Raw genomic sequence first — 20,431 nt, 5'->3', positions numbered from 1 at the left:
ATATATGTCCTATGTATCCTTTTGGAAAAGGTACATAGATGATGTGCTCATCATCTGGAAAGGCACCGAAAACACCCTACTGGAGTTCTTTAGGTGGATCAACACGTGTGACCCTAACCTTAAGTTTACCTATTCTTACAATGAAGATAAAATGGACTTCCTTGATGTAGTTATCACAAAAGTGAGTAATCAACTACAGACCAAGACACACCACAAACCGACGGCCAAAAACAACCTGCTGCACTTTTCCAGTTACCATCCCTGCCCGTTGCGAGAAAATCTTCCATTTGGGCAATATTTGCGGCTACGACGGAACTGTAGTGAGGTTTCGGTTTTTAAAACCCAAGCAGAAGAACTCACTTTGAAATTGAAGGATCGAGGATATCCTGAAAGGATTCTGAAAAAGAGCTGCAAGAGGGCCCGCAATCAGAATAGGGAAGCACTCCTGGAAGAAAATGTGACAAGTTCCATGGAGATTACACCTCTCACCTGCGTGACCACTTACAATGCAGCCTCCAATGCGGTCAATAAATCCATAAACAAACACTGGAAAATTCTGGAGAGCAACAATCATAAATGGGAGAAACCTCTGTTCTCTTATAAGAGAGCAAGAAGCATTAAGGACACTCTTGTACACACACGCCCCAGAACACAGGACAAAGAAGCGTCCCAGACGGTTCTCAATACATGGTTTTTACCTCCAGTGATAGGTCACTTCCCTTGTGGATCATGCAGTGTATGCCACCTAACCTCTACCACGAAACACCTCTCATTGGAACCTGGAAAACAATGGTCACAGAGATCCCACATGAACTGTAATTCCACTGATGTGGTAGACTTGATCACCTGCCCACGTGGGCTCAGATATGTAGGCATGACGGCCCGGAAAATCAAGCAAAGTATATGTGAACACCGAAGTACGATTCGTTGCTGCAAGAACAGCACAAAACTTACGGACCACTTCCTGCTCTTGAATCACACCACAAACGATCTGAGGTGGACCATCATCGAGAAACTTAGAGCAGGTCCGAACACACAGCAGACACCCTTTGAAATGGAACAGCGGTGGATTTATTGTTTGTCCACGCATCGTACAGGACTTAATGGTAATATTCCTTGGGGCTCAGGCCTTAAACGTTAATACAGTACATATTCTTTTGTGCAATAGCCACCCAGCCTCCGTGAGAAATAAAAGTAATCCCTTCAGATACTTGCATATAATCGAAATGAAGGGTTTGGCAGTTTTATTTCAATTAAACGCACCACAATATGAATAATCATATAATGATTTTGATGACCAAGATCCAGACCAATTCTAACCCCCCCCCTCTTTGGCTTGAAAGGACATAGGTTGATTATATATATATTTAATATAAATCCCTATCGCCTTATTCTAAGTTGTTTCACTACTTTTCTGCGAATAACTTGTAGCCTCCCTGCACACAACTGAAGTTCAATCACGTTTGCCTAAGTTGATCAATAAAGTTTTTCAACAGCCCTCTATGGGACACGTTCTAGTTGTTTGACATAACAGGACTCAGACGTAGCGCGCCACACGCTCCGTTCTGGAGTCACGTGATTGTGAACCGGCTTCTTCTACCCGAGTTTGCCGATTCTCGGTAATATTCAGGCCGAGGAGGACAGCGTGAGGTTCCCCGCGGGAGTGTGCAATCATAGAAATAAGTGTATATGGGGTCTAGTGATTTACTAATGGTCAACTTTAGGTTTGAATTGCTGTTTCTGACCTTATCGTATCCCTCGTTTCAGATACTATCAGCACATTGATCCCCCCTCCCGGACCCATGAAGTAAAACATATACCATTTTCTAGTAAGCCGATTAGTATTTCCATGCTACTGTGTTGTTTGTTTTCTAATCATGCACATGCATATGCCCGAGCGCTTGCCACCCATCCTAAGCGCATCGGTTATATGACAGTGCTTATATTCACGAGTACGCTTCAACAACCATTTTCCATGTCGAAGGTACCATATAACAAGCAAGTGCTTGACATTGCCTACACTTAAAGGGCAACATAAACCACAGGCTTCGTCCTGTAGCTGGACCCCTCCACGATACTTTTATACATGGAGCGGCTGTAAAATAAAGAACACGGGTGCCTGAGTTAGGGGCACCAGCGGTACTATTTTAATTACACTTCTTCCCAATCATAGCACGGTATTATCAAAGTATTCTGCACTTACCGAATGCTTGACAAACAGTTGACCACCGACTTGTATTTACAATTTTATGTGTGTCCTGTTTATTTCTTTTGCAGAGTCCAGTGGCCTAGGAAATCCCAGGAGGCCACATTGGTAGAACCGTAAGTTTTACCACTAACACGGTTTCACAGGTTAGGGTGCACCTTAGCGTGCGCATAACGCCGTGGAATCTCTATCGGTCCTGATGAATGCTTAGCGAATCCGCAATGATAAGCTGAAACATGTCGACCATTCCTCTTCACTTATTTTAAATCGGACAACTCTGGTTATCCTAACCAGCCAGTCTACGTCCATTTCACTTGCTTTTGACGGCTGTTGGTTGGCCTGGAATAAACTGTTTTTTGGTTAAAACCAGCCACCTTTTAATACTTGCACCACTTTTCACAATCACTTCCCCCCAAATAACCTGCTCCGCTGTAACTCAGGCGTTGTAGTACACCACAGAGGCACTCGGCCTCTCTGGTGGGAACCCTATGATGAAGCATGTCACCAAGCAGGTTGGTGAGTGAGGGTTCTTTTCTAAAATGCATTTTGTTTTCCCGTGCTGTTTTATTGTCTAGGTTTTCCTAGTAATTTCACAGTCACTCTTTCGTTGTTTCTATTATCTCCCTATCACACCATGATTTACTTTCCTTAACTTTGTACCATTATACTCTCTTGCAGTTTACCAGCCAGTATGTATTCCTGTTGGCATTGTGGTGCAGTTAACACTTGTATACGTTTTTCATTTTGCAAACAGAGATATTTCTTCCCTCCCACTTTAAAATTCATAATAGGTAATGTATTTTCCTGCCTTGATCATCATTGGCCCAATTACACTTCCAACTCCATGTGGGACTTTGTATTATCCAAGGCTAACTGAACAGTATTTTACCACCATTCAGTTGGCATCTCTGTCTCTATAGAATACAGAGTTGATCTGCAGAAAGCTGTACCTTCGTCCTATCTAAATAAACATACTGTTACAGAGCCCGTAAAGAGTTTGCCCGCTAATGAAGCATGTGGCACGGAAAGCTTGTAAGAAGAAAAATCTTCGGATGTCAGTAAAGTCATGGGCAGGAATTTTTCAGCCACTTCTTAGCTCAGTTTAGATATCAAACTATAATATCACTTAGTCTTGGTAGGGAGCAAGGTGGTGTAGCAGTCAACCTAGTGGTGCAAATTTAGCCTACAACTTACTGGGCTCACATTGGTGTCGACCTGTTAATGTGAGATATCTTCAGACTGGAATATCTGTTTTCTGTAGGATTCAGTTGAATTGTTAAAGTTGTAGGATGACAAAGCCTTGCCATTTAAGAAAGTTGTTCACCCCCAAATTGAGCTACAGGATATATAGAGGTAAAGATCGAGGTGTTTGGGGTATCCCAGTCCCAGTCGTCCAGGTGCTTTGAGATAGCTTGTTCAGGGTTTGGCTTCTCTGGACCACTTGAGCCGACTTGAGGACCTGGAATTGATGGTGAGTGCTGGCTAAGGTAGTGAAGCCTAGGTGGCAACTCTCACACAGATGCTTCCGTTTTCTAGCAGTACCAACAGGATCTAAATGGATTGAGCCTCAGCACTTTGACTAGAACACTATAGTAACACTTGACTTAGTTAATGCCCTTGAGTTTACAAGTACAGCCCTTTGCATCGGTGCCTGTATCCATACGTTGTAGCTCTTGTGCTAAGGGGAAGGATAAAATAGAGCCCCACCTTATTGAGCATGCTGCTGTATCCAGCAAGCTGCGCTAGCACTGGCAGTCTCTTGGGACACAGGGGAGCAGTTGCTGGGATTGGGTGACCCTCTACTGTCTGAAGCTGTACCTGTAACAAAAGGATCTGCACTTAGGGTATCAGGTGCAGGGGAGGTGTGAGTCTGAAAATAGTTGGGCAGGCTCCATTGCTTTTTAGCTTGACACTCAGTGGATCCAGGAATCAGTCTGAATAAAAATGGCCATCAACTAGGATACGAGGGACAAAGAGCAGTCTGCATCACTGAAGATCCAGCTCTTCCTGATCCAATGGGTCACAGGTGTTAAACCTGTCAACAGTGTATTTCACCTTTCCAGACAGTTGGAGAGCCAGAAGGGAACTCTAAAATGATGGCATCGGAAGGAGCTGGAATGCAATCTTTGAAAGGTCCTAAATCGGGTAACTGTACCTGAGACTGAGATGTCAGGAGGTATCCTTCCAAATTTAAAGTGTGAGTGGGGAGAACTGCTTCATGTGGTCTTATGACCAATGCTTCTCTAGTGCAGGAGTGACTTCTAAACAAGACTTCATGTGATGGCGGCCAAGAGGTGTGGACCAAGCTGGAACCAATGTCTTTCTCAGCGTATGCGTTTCTATTGGGTCTTTTGTTTATCGGAGGTGTAAGAAGATACCCAACACTAGGGGAGACAGCCCTCTTTAGCTTTCTCTTGCTTCTGGGATAGAGATTCTTCTCCTTCCTTGTAGCATCCTGTACCGAATGGGGCCTAGCTTCAACTGCAAGGGAGGAGGTTTCCAGCGTTGCAAAGACCTTGTAAGACTTAGATTACAACATAGATTGCCTTTAGGAGCAGTTAGGCTTTATTCCTCAATTCAACTCCTAGATGTGACTGAAATGGACTGAATCTTGATCCCCTGGCTTACATCTAGGGAGACCGAGATGCTTGACCTCTTTAGGAAGCAGGTTAAACACCATTCCCAGAAAAAGAGAATAACTCAAGACCTGCATGCCCTGATGGGGCGTGGGACTTGACCTGACACTTTACTAGACTATTGAAAAGGCTACTGGCCATTTGGCACCCTTTATCTAGAGGTTGACAATCGGACCCATGGATATATCATCAGGTACTTTAACTCTCCCAAGGCTAGTCTACTCATTTGCATATAGCCAATGTGGATGACTTTCAAGCAGGAGGAGGACGGCCCCAGAAGGGTGGTTCATTAACAGAAAGGGTGCTCGGTATCTTGCTTGGTTGTTAAACACACTTCTTGCCGCTTGTTAATGATAACATCCAATGTCACTTATGGAAACGGTAGGTATACAGTCGGTGGTCAGCAATAGGCAAAATGGCACTCTAAGGTCTATCACAAGTACAAATCAGTTATGGCATGTAATCTGGCACGGTGCATAAGGTAGGGAAAAACCACCAAATCCCCAAGTGTGTGGCCAGCAGACCACTCTACTATATATACAAATCCTCTGCACACATTTAAAAGCAAATACATAAAGTTTCATCAAATATCACAATGATACTTGTCTTTGCATTTCCAGATGTCTTTAATTCAAGATCTTAAACCTTCTTAGCCAACACGTGTTACATCGCTGTTACAGGGGATTACCCCGCGACTTCTTCAGGACTGCTGGTTTGCATGGCAAACACGCCACGGCCTGGAGATCCAAGAAGTTCTACCTAATACTGCCGGATGGGGCAGTTCTTCTAAAAGAAACTCCCTTACACTTGGAAGCACATTAGGATGTTCGGACACAAGACTAAATAGTCTACCTCTCCAGGCGCAGAAATTATAAGAACCCCATCCGGGTTGGAATTATCGCAGGAACTAAGAGACTACTTGAAACTGACCTCAGCCCTGAAGAAGTCGCGGGGTAATCCCCTGTAACAGCGCCGAAACACGTGTTGGCTAAGAAGGCTTAAGATCTTGAATTAAAGACATCTGAAAATACAAAGACAAGCATCATTGTGATATTTTATGAAACTTTATGCATTTACTTTTAAACGTGTGCAGAGGATTTGTACATACTTATGGAAACTGGTTGTCACCCTTTTCTGACGCGCTCGCTTCTGATAATAGAACACATGGTGCAGGCATGCAACAGATATTCATTTCCAAGCCCAAAATACAGGTATTGCTTGGTCAGCAGCAGCAAACAGGTGGTTACACGATATGCATGGTTTCAAAACAAAGCATTATCTCAAACGAAGAGAGAGAGAGAAACTCAGAGGCTGGGGCTAGCAAAGGAGGAATGAAGCAGGTTTTCATTCAGATTGAAGAGGGGAAAAAAGGAAATTGATGAAGATTAGTCATTTTATTGGAAAAAGGAATGGGCATACATCATAGTTGTCAAGTGTCTCAGGTCCATGTTTGATGTTCTTCTGCAATCGAGGTTATTTCCTTTGAATTCTGGGACTTCCAGTCCTGTTTTATAATAGAATAAAGAAGAGTATAAGTTCCAGAGTTTAAATTAAAAAACCTGGAGGGAACACCACATGGACCTGGGAAACTTGGCATGGTTCCCACATACGGCGTACGCAGACACGTGTGTTACCCAGTGCGTAGGGCTCCATAACACAGCTACAGAAGCCATTTTTGACCCTGCCACTATGCGGTGTAAACAAACTAAGAACGAGAGCGCATGTAGGAGTAAGTGAGGCTGCTTCTTACACATTTCATGTTTGCACTAACTCCTGCTGCTCTCCACTCCTTGTAATAACTCACTCCACAAGGACGACACAGTTCATCTCCAAACCTGAAAGGAAATCCAGTCAAGCCACCATAACCCTCGGCCCTTCTCTTTTCAGGAAATTCAGAATCTTGCTAATACTTTTAAGGAAGTGAAGGAGTTAATATTCTATAACATCGCTCAGAGAGGAAAATAAACTGAGGTAAAACGTTTATTTACCCAAGAAGCCACAAAAGACTGTTAATTGTGTCTTTCATTACCCTTTGACGATATTTTTTTTCAAAGGATTCATAACTCTGGTAGCGGCTTTAATGCAAGAAGCCACACGTTCACAGCCTTTCTGGACACGTATTTGGCTTTCACTTGGAAACATGTTTTAATTTCTCGTTGAACCTCATTCAAGTCTGAGAAGTCGGAGGCGAGCATTTCCCCACGCACACATCATTCTGTCTTAGACTTGAACTTGGAAAGCAATTTACATCACTTTAGGGAGCGCCTTTCAAATAGTATGACATTCAAACCACTCCATGTGTCTCAAAAATGAAAAAAGGATATATACTTTAAAAACACTGAAAATTAATTTAAGAAAAACTTCAAACACTTTAAGGCAGTTCAGATCCCAGGGAGGCCCCTAAAATCCATCCATTAACATTATCTAGAATAATTGAGCCCAGAAGTCGAATAAACAGAATTCCCGCAATTTTTACCCCATAACTATATTTCTGTACTCGGCCAATAACACCAGAGCAGTAGCTTCAGATGCCAAAACACATTCAACAACGTGCTCATAACGTCGATGTAATACAACGTAGCACAAAGGGTCTTACAGCTGAAGAATATTTTTAAATTGCCACGTGCAAGCAGAAGGAGAAGAAAGTCACTTGGCAAATGACAGATCTTTTGAAAGAGTAAGGCGAGAAATAGAGGTGAACGCGATGACTTGGAAAGTTATTTAAGTTTCTTATCAGGGAATCTATTTAAGGACGCTGTTTAACTGCTTAAACTACAAATGAATGCACTGACTATTGTTTATAATAGATTTAACCTCTGTTGGAGAACTTACCTTACTATTTTCTACAGTCGTTCGAACATTAAATGTCTAGCAATGAAAAAAGGGAGTTGTAAATACATAAAATGTTTCACACAGGTCCCGAAGGGCCTCAGCTTTATATGGTTGAAACCACATGCAGAAAGTTCTTATGTTCTGTTATTTCTAACAGGCTGGCAGGTCTAAGGCATATACACATGTGGCCTCGGCCTGGGGGTGGGAAGCACAGTCGTTTTCATAGCTGTAGTTGGAAAGTATACAATGCACCAATTCATTAGCTGCATAGTAGACGTCAAGGAATCTTTGACTGCTGCCACATAATACCACCATATGTAAGGCCACCCTATTCCCAATTCCTAGGGAGTTTGGTAACTGTGCAAGCAGAGGTTAAGTGGGTGTAACTGCATGTCTGCTGGTTCTCTAACAACTAGAGATGGTTAATTGTGTTAAGCAATTGAGCGTTTGGGTATCAGAACGGATCAGATCCCACTCAAGGCCATTTCTGTGACACTTTTCTGAACCCAAGGGCCTTCGTTTCCACCCGTTGTCTGATTAGCAGTCAAAGGAAGGAGACACTTCTAAAATAATCCTCAAAACGCAGGCCTTGGTTTCATTGATGCATGTTGTATAAGCAACATATCATGATTGCGTCTGCTGATGCTGCCAACGTGTGCTCTTTCCACCTATCTCAGTTAGTATGTTAGGAAGATTTTATTTTGTGATTTGTAAGAAAATCAGTACATAAATCCTAAATAGAGTTTTCGGGGTTGTGAAGGAAAGTATTTAGATGAAATATTCAAGTTTCGGCAAAAGTAGTGAGGTTCTGATAGTCTAGCATTTTAGGATCAGTGCCTAACTTGGGTATCGTTCTAGGACTAAGCAAGGTATGGAATTTAAACACATTATAGGAAAGCTAAATGATGAAGTATTAATATGATCTAAGAGTGCTACATTGTTGCTAGAAACATTAGGAATGGCTAGTAGGGTCTTTCCTGGTTAAGAATTTGGGTGCAAGAAGTCATATTCAATTTCCTTTTTGAGGCTTTGTGTTTTACACCTTTCATTATAACACCATAGATTAATTCACCGTAAGGGCCTAGGGCCCAATTACACATTATGTGCTGTACACACACAGCAACTCAAGCTGGAGCTTGTGCTGCTTTGTGCACTCCTGGCATGTGTTGATATGACAAAGGGGGTCTCCAGTAATGGGGAACTCACCAGTGGTTCCTTAGGCTCAAACATCCAAGAGTGAAAGGTCCTTTTTCCCTGCAGTTGTTCTTGTAAAGGCAAGAGCGCATTGGGCAGACAGTACAATTTAAATATTTGCTTTTCCACAGGGTTCAGAGTTTCTATAATTTTCTAAATTGAAGGCTGAAGAGTTGTGTTTTACGCATTACATGTGTTGTCATGTTTCAGTGAACATTTGGAGCACATTTTGAAAACAGATTTGTGTATACGAGTGAGTAGTTCTCAACTAGATCACGGATGGCAAGATATGCCATTGTAACACCCTATTTATCCTACGTTTCATACCTTATAGAGGCTGAATTAGTTTGTGGCATTTCATAGACATGCATTGATTACAATTTGACATAAGAGTAAAAAGAATCTGGGTGTCTACAACTGTTTACAAAAGTATTCACCACACATTATACTCACTAAAAAGGGGGGTTGATCTCTGTCAGTATTAACAGTTACGAAGTCAATGATTAGAGTCAATTGCTCAAACTGACCTAGAAACGGTGATAGGTAGGTAAACGGGGATTGAAGAAGGAAAATGGGGAAAGACATAAAATGCCTGAACTGAATGGAATCTAGTTGTTACTAAATATGTATAGGAGTATAAAACAATGTTATCATAGCCGCACTATCCCTTGGGTGCTGGGAGGGGATTGGAACGCGGTGCTGGATATTGGCCTGGATAGATCACATCCCCCCCTTCATGGTATGACCGCTGGCAAGATCGCGGACCAATTCACCACATGGGTAAGCGGGTTAACACTCTCGGATGCGTGGCGTTGTCTCTACCTAACACATAAGGAATACTCCTTCTACTCCCCGGTGCATGGCCTGCACACCAGAATTGACAGGATCCTCTGCTCCAGCTCACTTATTGCGAAAATACATAGTTCCACATACTTAGCCAAGACCTTCTCCGACCATAGCCCATTAGAACTCACACTTCAGTGGGGCGTGGTGCCTACTCCGGTGCCTACCTGGAAGCTACACCCATACCTGCTTGAAGACGCCCCATTCCGCACGACACTCTCTGACACTGTTACTAATTACCTAGCCGATAATTGGAATACTGCGACATCGCGCCTGATCGAATGGGATGCTCTGAAGGTAGTGATCAGAGGGGCGACTATAGGACAGTTGGTGGGGGCCCGCCAAGAGACACACCAGAAGCTGCGTGATATCGAGAGTCAGTTACATGCCCTGGAGAGGGAAGTGATATCAGACCCTACAAAGCGTGAATGGCTGTAATCCACTCACAAAGATCATGCGGAAACCCTGGAGATGTTGAGAGTAATAGACCACAAAACATACCTGCAGCGTAAGCATGTAGAGGCGGACAGAGCGGGCACCCTGCTAGCCCGCATGGCTAGAGACAGACCCGACCCGCCAATCATAGCTATCATTCGCACTGCGACGGGCCAAGTAGTCCATACACAGGTAGAAATAAATACCGCCTTCCGGGATTACTTTGGAAAACTCTATGCCCTCTCCCCCCCCCCCTCTATTGCTGATTTCTTTCAAGACCTCCCCTTCCCGACCCTTTCGGAGGAAGTACAGAAAAACATAGACGGACCAATTACCCAACAGGAGATCCGGGCTGCGATTAAAGGGTTAAACCATAATAAAACGCCTGGTCTGGACGGACTCCCGTTCGAGTTTTATCTTGCATACGCGGAGTCCTTGGTGCCTACTCTGGAGACCGTCTATAGGACGGCCATGGAGACGGGACGCTTACCAGATTCTACGATGCAGGCGCTGGTTATGTCTATACCCAAGCCGGGGAGAGACGGGCTGGACATGTCAAATTATAGACCCCTCTCTATGTTGGCTACTGAATACAAAATATTGAGTAAGGTCCTCGCCAACCGCATACGACCGCACCTCCCTGCACTTATACACATCGATCAGTGTGGTTTCCTCTCAAACTGCAGCACCTCACTTAATACTAGACGGTTGACGCAATAATGGCGGCTACCCCAAGGACTCACCACCAGGCCGGATGTATTGCACTGGACCTTAGGCAGGCGTTTGATTCCCTATCATGGGATTTTATGTTTGCGGCGCTACGACGCTTTGGGTTCCCGGACACATACTTACAATGGGTCCGCTTATTATATACGTCCCCGACGGCCAGGGCCCGCACGGGCTGCTATATCTCGGATGCATACAGCATCCATCGTGGCACAAGGCAGGGATGCCCTCTGTCCCCATTGCTGTTCGTGTTGGCATTAGAACCACTAGCCCTGGCTCTTCGAAGATCAGCTGTCCAACTTGGTATCTGCATCGACGGCGTGATGCGGCCCCCCTCCCGGACATATTTGCGGTGTTTGAGCATCTATCGGGTCTGGCTATAAATCCCGACAAATTGACCTGTTATTTCGTTCAAGAAACAGCACACAGTACTCGCTTGCAATTTGGCACTTACTCCTTCATGGTGGCTCCCACTACCTTTAAATACCTTGGTATACAGGTATATCGAACGCAGGAGGACCAGATAGATGGCAATATCCAACGGGCAATAACGGGGCTCTGGGCCAGTGTGGGCTTCTGGTACTCCTTGCCCCTTTCCGTAATGGGACGAATTACCATCGCTAAGATGGTGATGCTGCCTCGTCTGCTTTACTACTTTGTGAACTTACCGGTGAATCTCCCACAATCCATTTTTAAGATGCTGGACAGCCTGTTGCTCACCCTTATTTGGGGCGCGGGTCGGAGACGGATAAGTCTCAGGAAGCTTCAGCTGGGGACGCAGTGTGGCGGCCTGGGAGTCCCCTACTTCCGAGGATACTACTACACCAGCCAACTCCAGGGGCTATCCTATTGGACTGCGGGGAGGAATCTTGGCGAGATTGGGTTCACACCGCAGAGGCTGAACGGAGGGGAGCTACACACCCTATTATTGCAGAGGGCTCGTGTCCCTCTTGACTGCCCCCCACTATTGCGGACTGCTCTGATATGTCAGAGGAAGGCCCTGGCATACACGTCGGTGGCAACCCCGTACGCTGGGAATATACCCTTATTAGGCGTGCCCCCGCCACAAGGGAGACTCACACAGACTAGACTCCAGGCTTGGACGGACAGCGGGATAGATGAGGTGGGAGCCTTTTTCGGGGATGGCACATTGATGGACCATGATACCTCTCTGCAGGCCACGGGGGCGCCGCCACGCCTCTATCTCTTACATGCAGCTACCACACACTACATCAGGCTACCTGGGCCCCACAGCGAACTGAACCCCCACAGCACACCCTAGTACACCTCCTATACCACATGGGACCTGGGGGACATTTAGTGCATTGGTTGTACACTGCAGTACGAGCTCAAGCAGCAATACCTCTTACCTCCCTTAGGGAGCAATGGACGACGGACTCCGGGGTGGAACTCACAGACCACACATGGAAATGCATTCTGGAGCATCCCAAAAAAGGGTTGCGTAATGCAAGGCTTAAATTCATACAGACGATGGTGCTGCACAGATCATACCTCACGCCGAAGCGACTCCATCGTATGTTCCCAGACTCCCCCCATAGCTGCCCCAGATGTAGAGAGGATGAGGCGGGATTTATCCACATGCTATGGTCCTGCCCTTGACTGCGGGAATCTTGGGAGCGGGTACGGCATTCCCTAGCTACAGCAACACACCTACCGGTCCCAGACGACGCCCTGAATTGCCTAGTGGGCCTTCGCAAATGCTCTAAAGTTCAGAAGGCGCAGCTCAGGTTTGTGGATCTTGCCCTCATTTTAGCAATTAGGGTGATCACTATGAGGTGGAAATCTCCCAGATGCCCGGCTGTAACGGTGTGGCAGAGTGACGTGCTCCAGTGGGGTAGGGCAGAGGGGGCGGCTATTAGGAGGGAGGAGGAGAGAGGGATGAGGAAGCGACATATCTCCCTAGATTGGGAGGCCACGTTGATTGCACTGGAAGCACTGGACCTGGCCCCCACACCAGCCACCACGTCAATGTAAAACAAAGAGTGTGAGTCCAATTGGGCCGGTACGACTCGAGGAGCAGGGAGGCTGTGAATCTGACCAGTACGAGGTACCCCGGAGCAGAAGCTCCTATAATGACTCCCTGTTATCACGGACGTAGCGATAGTTCGACTGACCAGGAGAGGGTTAGGGTGGGATAGGAGGGTGGGAGGGGGAATAGTTGGGGGTTGAATATAATCAATGCACTATTTCAGGTTCATAATGCACTATATAGGACTCCCCTCTAATGCAAGATAGGAGACATCAGATTGATACAAATGTCTGGGGATGTAAATGATACCTGAGGGGAGAAAACCAAAAGACTGTATTTGTATGTTTATATGTTGTAAGTACATGATGTACAGCAGTCACCAATAAAGTGTGTGTAAAAAATAAAATAATAGCCGCACTATTTTAAAGTAACACACCATTATTTAGAACAAGACTTCAAGAAGACCTGCATAAGTATAATGGTGACAGGGGAAGAAGTACATAAGTAAAGGATATAAAGAACAGTCAGTTGAGTGACTGTTTAGTACCAGAGAAATCACCTATGTGTCTGATACTCAGCAGATCACAGGGCTCTTACTAGCAACAATTTGCAATAAACATCCTACCAACTTTAACAAGCATTGAAAATGCAATAGGCCCCAGGGCTCCCAGAGCATCTGTCAGAGGGTTCGACGGAGGTGTCTCCATCATGTCCGGGAAAAGGAAAACTCAGAGGCAGCAGCAGCTCCGGAGATCGTTCAGTGAGCAGCTGCGGGACTCCACCACCAAAGCCTGGGACTTGCTGTGGAGAAATGTCCGAGAGAGGCGGCTGGCAGGTCAGATTCACCACTTTGTCTGTACCTACATACTTAAGGCACTGCGTCTATGCGCACAGCGGGGAGCCGGGCCACTGCGCATTTTCAAAGGTCGTTTCACACAGTACAAGGCGGTCGCCGCTTGCATCAGCGTCAAGGTGCTTTTAGATTGCCTAGCACAGGAACATGCAGTGACTTAATGGCACAGCAGGACACTGCATACACGATGGAATGTGCAACAAGCGCCCGCCAGGCAGCCGCGATTTATTTTTGCATCGCGCTTTCACTTTAAAGTGAAAGTGAGATGCAAAAATAAACATGCCCATTGCTCCTTTTTTGTCCGGCCCAATCAGCGAGCCGGACTGGCGCATGCAAGGCAGCGTGACGAAGCTTCTGATAAGAAACTTCGTCACGACAGCTGTAATGCAGGCGAGCCAGTCCAGGTGGGCCGAAACAAAAAGCCAAAGGGGAGGCAACTAAAAACCCTCCTTTCCAATGGGAAGTCAGCGTTTACCATAAACGCTGACGCTACCCAATGGAAATGAGGAGCGGGGCTTGAGCCCCTTCTCAAAAGTAAGTTGTTTACTATAGCTCTCGCAGGCGAGGAGCGCATGTGCGCTCCGACGCCAGGCGAGACCTAAAAATGGTCTACATATACTCATCTTTCAATTAGACAACCAGCAGGACAGTTCCTATTTGTGAGAGGATTCTAGTGTCCTGTAAGGCGTCATGCTTTGAAAATATTTTACACATTTGTTGATGGCACACACAGAAGCAAATTCACAATCTTACTCACAGAAATTTGGAAAATTTAGGGCAAGGTGGCAGATAACATCTTAGGGCCTGATTTCAATCTTGGCAGACAAGTTACTCCGTCACAGCGGTGATGGAATAACCCATCCGCCAAAACCTAAATCAGACTTCAAATCCTCATTAATCCAACATACCAAGCACCATTGTAACAGAGTTTCCAATTGAAGTGAACGCAAATTAAAGATGAGCTGCTGCTTGGTTTCTTTGTTTTAACACAGTTGCATAAAACCAGTTATCTTCTAACATCAGGCTTGTTTCACTCCCACAGCTTGAGAATTATATTCAAGATAATATGAAAAAAGAAATGGTAGAGATGCAGCATTATGCAGTGCAGAACCAGACAGCTGTAATGATTGAGATCGGCACCAACCTTCTGAATCAAACCGCCGAGCAAACTCGCAAGTTGACGGATGTTGAAGCACAGGTAAGCAAATACGTTTTGTTTCAGAAAAATAGAACACTGTTCGCATGAAATAACACAACGCTGCCATTGGTTTGAATCACTAAAGAACACATCAACATTCATTAAGTGGTTGATTGATATATAGCTGCATGTAAAACTAGAATAAGAATCAAAGAGGAATGGCAAAGATGTGTAAGTAGGTTCTGAACAATGGCTCTTAAAGCATGAGCCCACACCCCCAATGAAGTGTATAGTCCCCCCATATCATATAGGTAAAAAGTGTTCATGGGAAACAACACACAAGTACACGTCAGAGCTTTAATTTTTAAGTATGATCATTTTATTGCCTTTCTGGTTAAATTTAGTGACAAGCCAAAGCCCACCAACCCCCACACTTGTTTCTCTCCCCCGTGGAATGGAAAGACAGGCTGGATTAATAGTGGTATTTGCCATCCCTTACACTATTTCCTTTCACTTGGTGGGTCAGCCTCAAAAGCCCCAAATATTTTTAGCATATTCTCTTTTAATGCTTCAATTTTCATGTAGCTGAAATAACTTTGGCTGGAACTAATGATTAGATACTACAGCATTCAGTCCAACCATAGTTGTCTGCTAATAAAAAATGGAGACAATCATTTTTTCACTAGTACACTTTCTATATTCCATTTCCTCACACACATCTGCACATTAACATATCACAACACATATAACATCTTTGATTTAACCAGAACACTTGTTTCTTTAAAGAGCCCAACTTAGGACACATATTTTAAATTAAAATGATGTGGGGAATTATGTAGAGCTGCCCCATTGGCTAATATAACATGCTGTTGGCTTTTGTACAATGCATGGAAAGCCATGAAGAAGTAAAAAAATCTCAATGTAAGTAAACATTAACTAAGAAAGGTAAAGCTTCTCGTGGTCCAGACAATAAAGAAAGGGACGGATCTCTGTATACTCGAACATATGGAGGAGCACAATGTATAGGAGGCAATATCTCCTAGCACTCGAAGTAGAACATTGGGATCTGGTCAGTTAATCAAAATGCTCCTTTTGGTAGATATATTTAACATTACAGGCCCTAAGGAAGCATTCTGTGGCAGGCCAGCTCCCAATGTCCACAATATAGGCAAATATGGAATGCTGCATTAGTATGAACAGCCCCTCACATGAATGTTTATGTGATAAAAATGGCTTCATCCTCCCACGACTGTCAATCTGCTTCTTCTACTTGAGCTGCCTATACACAGATTGCTTTCTGGGATCCTCCTCATACTAGTGGGTGAAGGGAAGCCCAACCAGCCAAAGAAAAGTACAAAAAAATAAACACGTTTTCTATTTCACTTTGGCTTAAAGGCCTGCCCTTAACCAAAAGCAAGGGAAGGATCCCAGAAACCAATCTGTCCACCAAACAAGACGTACAAGTGAGGGATCTCCTGAGGCTCTTCCCGTTATCTGTCATGCATACATCTAACCACTGGTAGAAACCGTTCGAGTGCACAGAGTTAACTGTTTCACTTGCATAGATGAAAGGCAGCTCCGGTACAGATACGAAATTACTTCCAGGTCAGTCACGGATATCTCAGAGAACCAGAGACGCTTGGTGTATACAGTGCAAAAACACACAAGCTACTCTGAATTTTGAAAAATTATAAGAATGGAGTTAGCCGAGATTGAAGGATGCTGGGTTAAGTAGTGTTTCTCTGAAAGAGAGACAGAAAAAGAGTATGACAGAGTGAGAGAGAAAGGGAGTGACAGAGACAAAGATGGAGAATGAAAAGATGGAGACAAAGAATGAGGAAGAAAGGGAAAGTCTGCGTGTGTGGGGATGGGATACTGCTGAGCTGCAACGCAGAGCTGCTGTGGAACACTGCAAGAGCCCTCCGCAGTTGTATATGTTGGGGGACTAGCAGTTACCCTTAAACCACCAACCCAACTTTGAACCTTACCTTTCCTTCCTAGGCTGGGCCATAGTCTGTGAGCAATGCTGACTGGCTGAGCCGTTGGTCACAGTGCACCACAGTGCCAGAGGCCCAGCCGCCTGGTATTCAGAGGTGGCTCCTGAACTCAACTACCCAGCAGTGGCAGAAAGCCTAGTGGTGGGAGCTGTTATGACCCACATCGCTCTTGAGTTCTGAATTATATAGCAGCAAATGTGCGTGACCACTGCATTCTGGGTAAAGGCAGCTTAGCATTTTGAGTAATGTTTATTCAAAACTCCGGTATGTCATACCCAAGTGACCAATGGCAGAGGAGCTTTGAGAGTCTGTGAGAGGCTTTGAGAGCCCCAGAGCACTCGTCTGTAGCGCCTACTGACAACAGGGGCACTGCAGAGCCCCAGAGCACTCGTCTGTAGTGCCTACCGACAACAGGGGCACTGCAGCGCGGGCTCACAAAAACTCCTGAACAGACCGCGTTGTACACACTGTGCCAGCAAGCAGCGCTCTGGCAAAGACTTGTAAGTGCAAATAAGAAGACTGATTTAATTAGGTCAACAGAGACCGGCAAAAAGACAACTTGAAATAATAATGGTCGGCGAGATGACAGAACTAAAAACAATTCAGGGACCTGTAACATTGAATGCGTGGGATATGTTTTTACTTTTGGGTCATATAAAGGAACAAGGGGATCGACACTGGCCGCAGTTAGGGCAGCAAATGAGAATGGGAAGATGGCTTTGTAAATGACATGTCCTAAAGACTCCTGCTTTCAGCGAGAAACAAACTCCCAACAGAACGTAGATGCCTAGAAAAAGCAAACCGGTTTCTGAAATCTTTCTGGAAAACAAGCGCACGCGTGCCTCGCACTGCAAGTTAAACCAGCCGGTAATGTTTGTGTAAACAAAACGTGCGGGCGCGAACGGGAGTTGTGTGCACGCACGCGAAAGTGAAAGAGATCAGCAACAGAACATTGGAGAGGCTGAGCGAGGCGCGCGCGCTTGTGCGCGTAACAGCAAGCTGGTGGCCGGCAAAAGCCTTTGGTAGCACTTTAAAAACCCGCTTACTAAATGTCTGGCCAGACCAGCGCATGTGCTGGCTCTAGCGAGACCTAAAAACGAAGTCACTCGCATGCGACAGTCTAAGTAACTTGAAACCCTTTCATGTAACCTCTAGAGTTCTGGTTCCAGGAAACCATTGATAACGCCAGAGATAAAGACTTGGTGTGCCAAGGACAATTTCTGCATTCTTGGCAGCAACTGTCAATTACATTTAGGTGTGAAATCACATCCTGAATGACCATTTAACATGTAGGAAGTGAGTAATCAATTCTTCCTGTCAACAGCAGCCAACATTTGACCTCAAAACAAGCTCGAAGGCAGCATTGACACAATACAGGCAGTATTGCCCAAAGCGCATTAGAGTCACCACAACACTGAAACACTAATTTACTTAAGATGACACCATTTTTGTATTCTCCTCAAAATCTGATGCCACTTATTCATAAATTGTTAGTGAACAGATGGCACTCGCTGAAAGGGCATTTAAGTCATTCACATGAAGTTCGATGACATAGAAGGGTTTGACTGTACAATCTTATATAACATACAATGACAAAGCCAGGCTTTTCTTGTGCTGTAACGCATGTGTGTTGCATGTATGGATCAGTGCAAATGCTAGCACTTGTTAGCAGTCTCACTAGTGTCATGCGGTTTCGACCCCCTGCTGCCTTCCTGTGCTGGTGACGGACGCCTTGAGAATGAGAGAAGCTAGGAGTACTTCCCAACTGAAGTGCTGTAACGTTAATGAGTCCTAAGTAGGGATAGGATGAGTTTCTTGTCACTTTGTTGACTTGGAATTTAAATTAGAGGTTGGACTCTATAATCACACCGCAGCTTGTCACTTCAGTTGAAGTGTTATATGGCTGCTCCAATACTTCAGACAAATCAGCTATGGCAGTGTAGTTGTGTGATGATACAAGAGTTAGTATTTCAGTTTTTGGTGAGCTTAGTTTGGGATGATTGTCTAGCATCCATTGTTCCACAGTTAATCTGCATTCTCCATTTTGACCGTACGCGCCATGTATTCTGACCTAGAGTGGGGTGCAATGCTCATCCCCCTGGTACAGCCTCAGGATGGAGCAAAGTGGGATAATCCAGTCTTCGAAAGGCTGTACCTGGGAGTGATTAATAAATGCACATGCATTGGTGTCTGGGAGATGTTGCTGCATCAGCCAGCTGTTGAAAATGAGCATGGGGCTACTCTATTCCCTCATACAGCAGCAGGCCTACCTACAAATGAGGGCAGCTGACAATAGTGCCACTGACCATCCCAGGCAGCCCTCACTAAGCAGAGTCATCTGAATTATGTTGAAGAAGCCATCCAGTGATTGATGTGAAATAGGTTTCAACCATAATCCTATGTCAACAAGAAACATTCTGGTAGGTGATGCTTGAGTTGGTGACCCCATTAAAATGGAAATCAACCTCACTGCTGTGGCAAGTAAAACACATAAGAAAGCTCACCAAATGTAATGAAATGTAGCATATCATTGTCTGCGCACTGCAAACTCAAGAATAAAGGCTCAGCTGGATATGTATATTATTCATGGCATACTCCTCAGCTCGTGGTCCAAACCATAAGCATTCATTTATCAGTATGATATGCCTCAATTAAGCTCATATGTATCTGTCATTGTTTAACATGTATGAGGTGTACCTGCCTTTGGCTGACTGTTAGATAGAAAAAGACACAACCTTCAGATAATAACTTCTTTGAAGCTATAAAGCGGGAAATACTCTTTAAACATATTCAAATTATAACAAGGAAGAAAACCATCAGGTAGTGCATTGTGTGACATTAGAGCATGTAGTGCATTGTGAGACATTAGAGCAAGCCCAAAATTATCTGATGTCTTGCAGAATGGAAGAATGCCATCTCATGGATGCACAACGACGGCTGAGTGGGTGAATTCAACTACATAAATTGATTGAGTCAATGTATATTCACTTACTAACTTGCCTATTTGTTTATTCGACCATTCAATCACTCATTCTTTCACCGGCATTGCTATTAAGCTACTCCAGAGGCCTCCTGTGACATCATGAAGCTGTACCAATATCTGAATGCAGTTGGCACCTGCGGTGCATGGTCAGCTCTAAGCCAGGCTATGGAGTCTCTCATTCGCTACGGGTTGATTTTTTTAAGCCTCTGTTCGCTGAAATAACATCTCTTACTGAAGGATGGACTCGAGAGGGCGGCTGCTAAGCTCCTTTAACAGACTTTGGGCATAGGAGCACCAGTCCGAGGCAACCATCCACTCAAGTGCCTATTCTTAATGCAGGGGTCCTACCTGACCTAAAACTTTACTCTGCTCACACAGATCTTTTAGTCCTCTGTATCTGTTAAAGGTATCAAACATTCTTTAACATGTTAGTCTTCATTTTCTTTAGCTCACTGGCAGCTTGTGCAGGCTGCTGCACCTGATCCAGGCATGTGGCATGTCGGAGAGATACTGCAGAGTGTTTTGAAAGCCCAGGCAAGAATGTATTAAAAGAATCGCATATTTTTGTTACGCGGTGGTTATCAGTTAAAGTTTAGCT

At 44.8% G+C, this 20,431-nt stretch overlaps 2 protein-coding genes across 5 annotated transcripts in view; one reads left to right on the top strand and one right to left on the bottom strand.

Annotated features, from left to right (window-relative positions):
- MCPH1 (microcephalin 1) overlaps positions 1-20,431 on the bottom strand; it is a 1,335,298-nt gene that overhangs the window by 424,654 nt on the left and 890,213 nt on the right. The window lies entirely within an intron of this gene.
- The window catches only part of ANGPT2 (angiopoietin 2), a 147,664-nt gene that overhangs the window by 59,116 nt on the left and 68,117 nt on the right, over positions 1-20,431 (top strand). The window contains exon 2 of the mRNA XM_085610821.1: positions 14,758-14,913. Coding sequence (XP_085466947.1) covers positions 14,758-14,913 — 156 coding nt within the window. The remainder of the gene's footprint in view (positions 1-14,757; positions 14,914-20,431) is intronic.

This window comes from Triturus cristatus, chromosome 6, assembly GCF_964204655.1.
Source record: "Triturus cristatus chromosome 6, aTriCri1.1, whole genome shotgun sequence".
NCBI lineage: Eukaryota > Metazoa > Chordata > Amphibia > Caudata > Salamandridae > Triturus > Triturus cristatus.
Note: the sequence above shows the minus strand (reverse complement) of the source record. Positions and strands in the feature narration are given on the sequence as shown.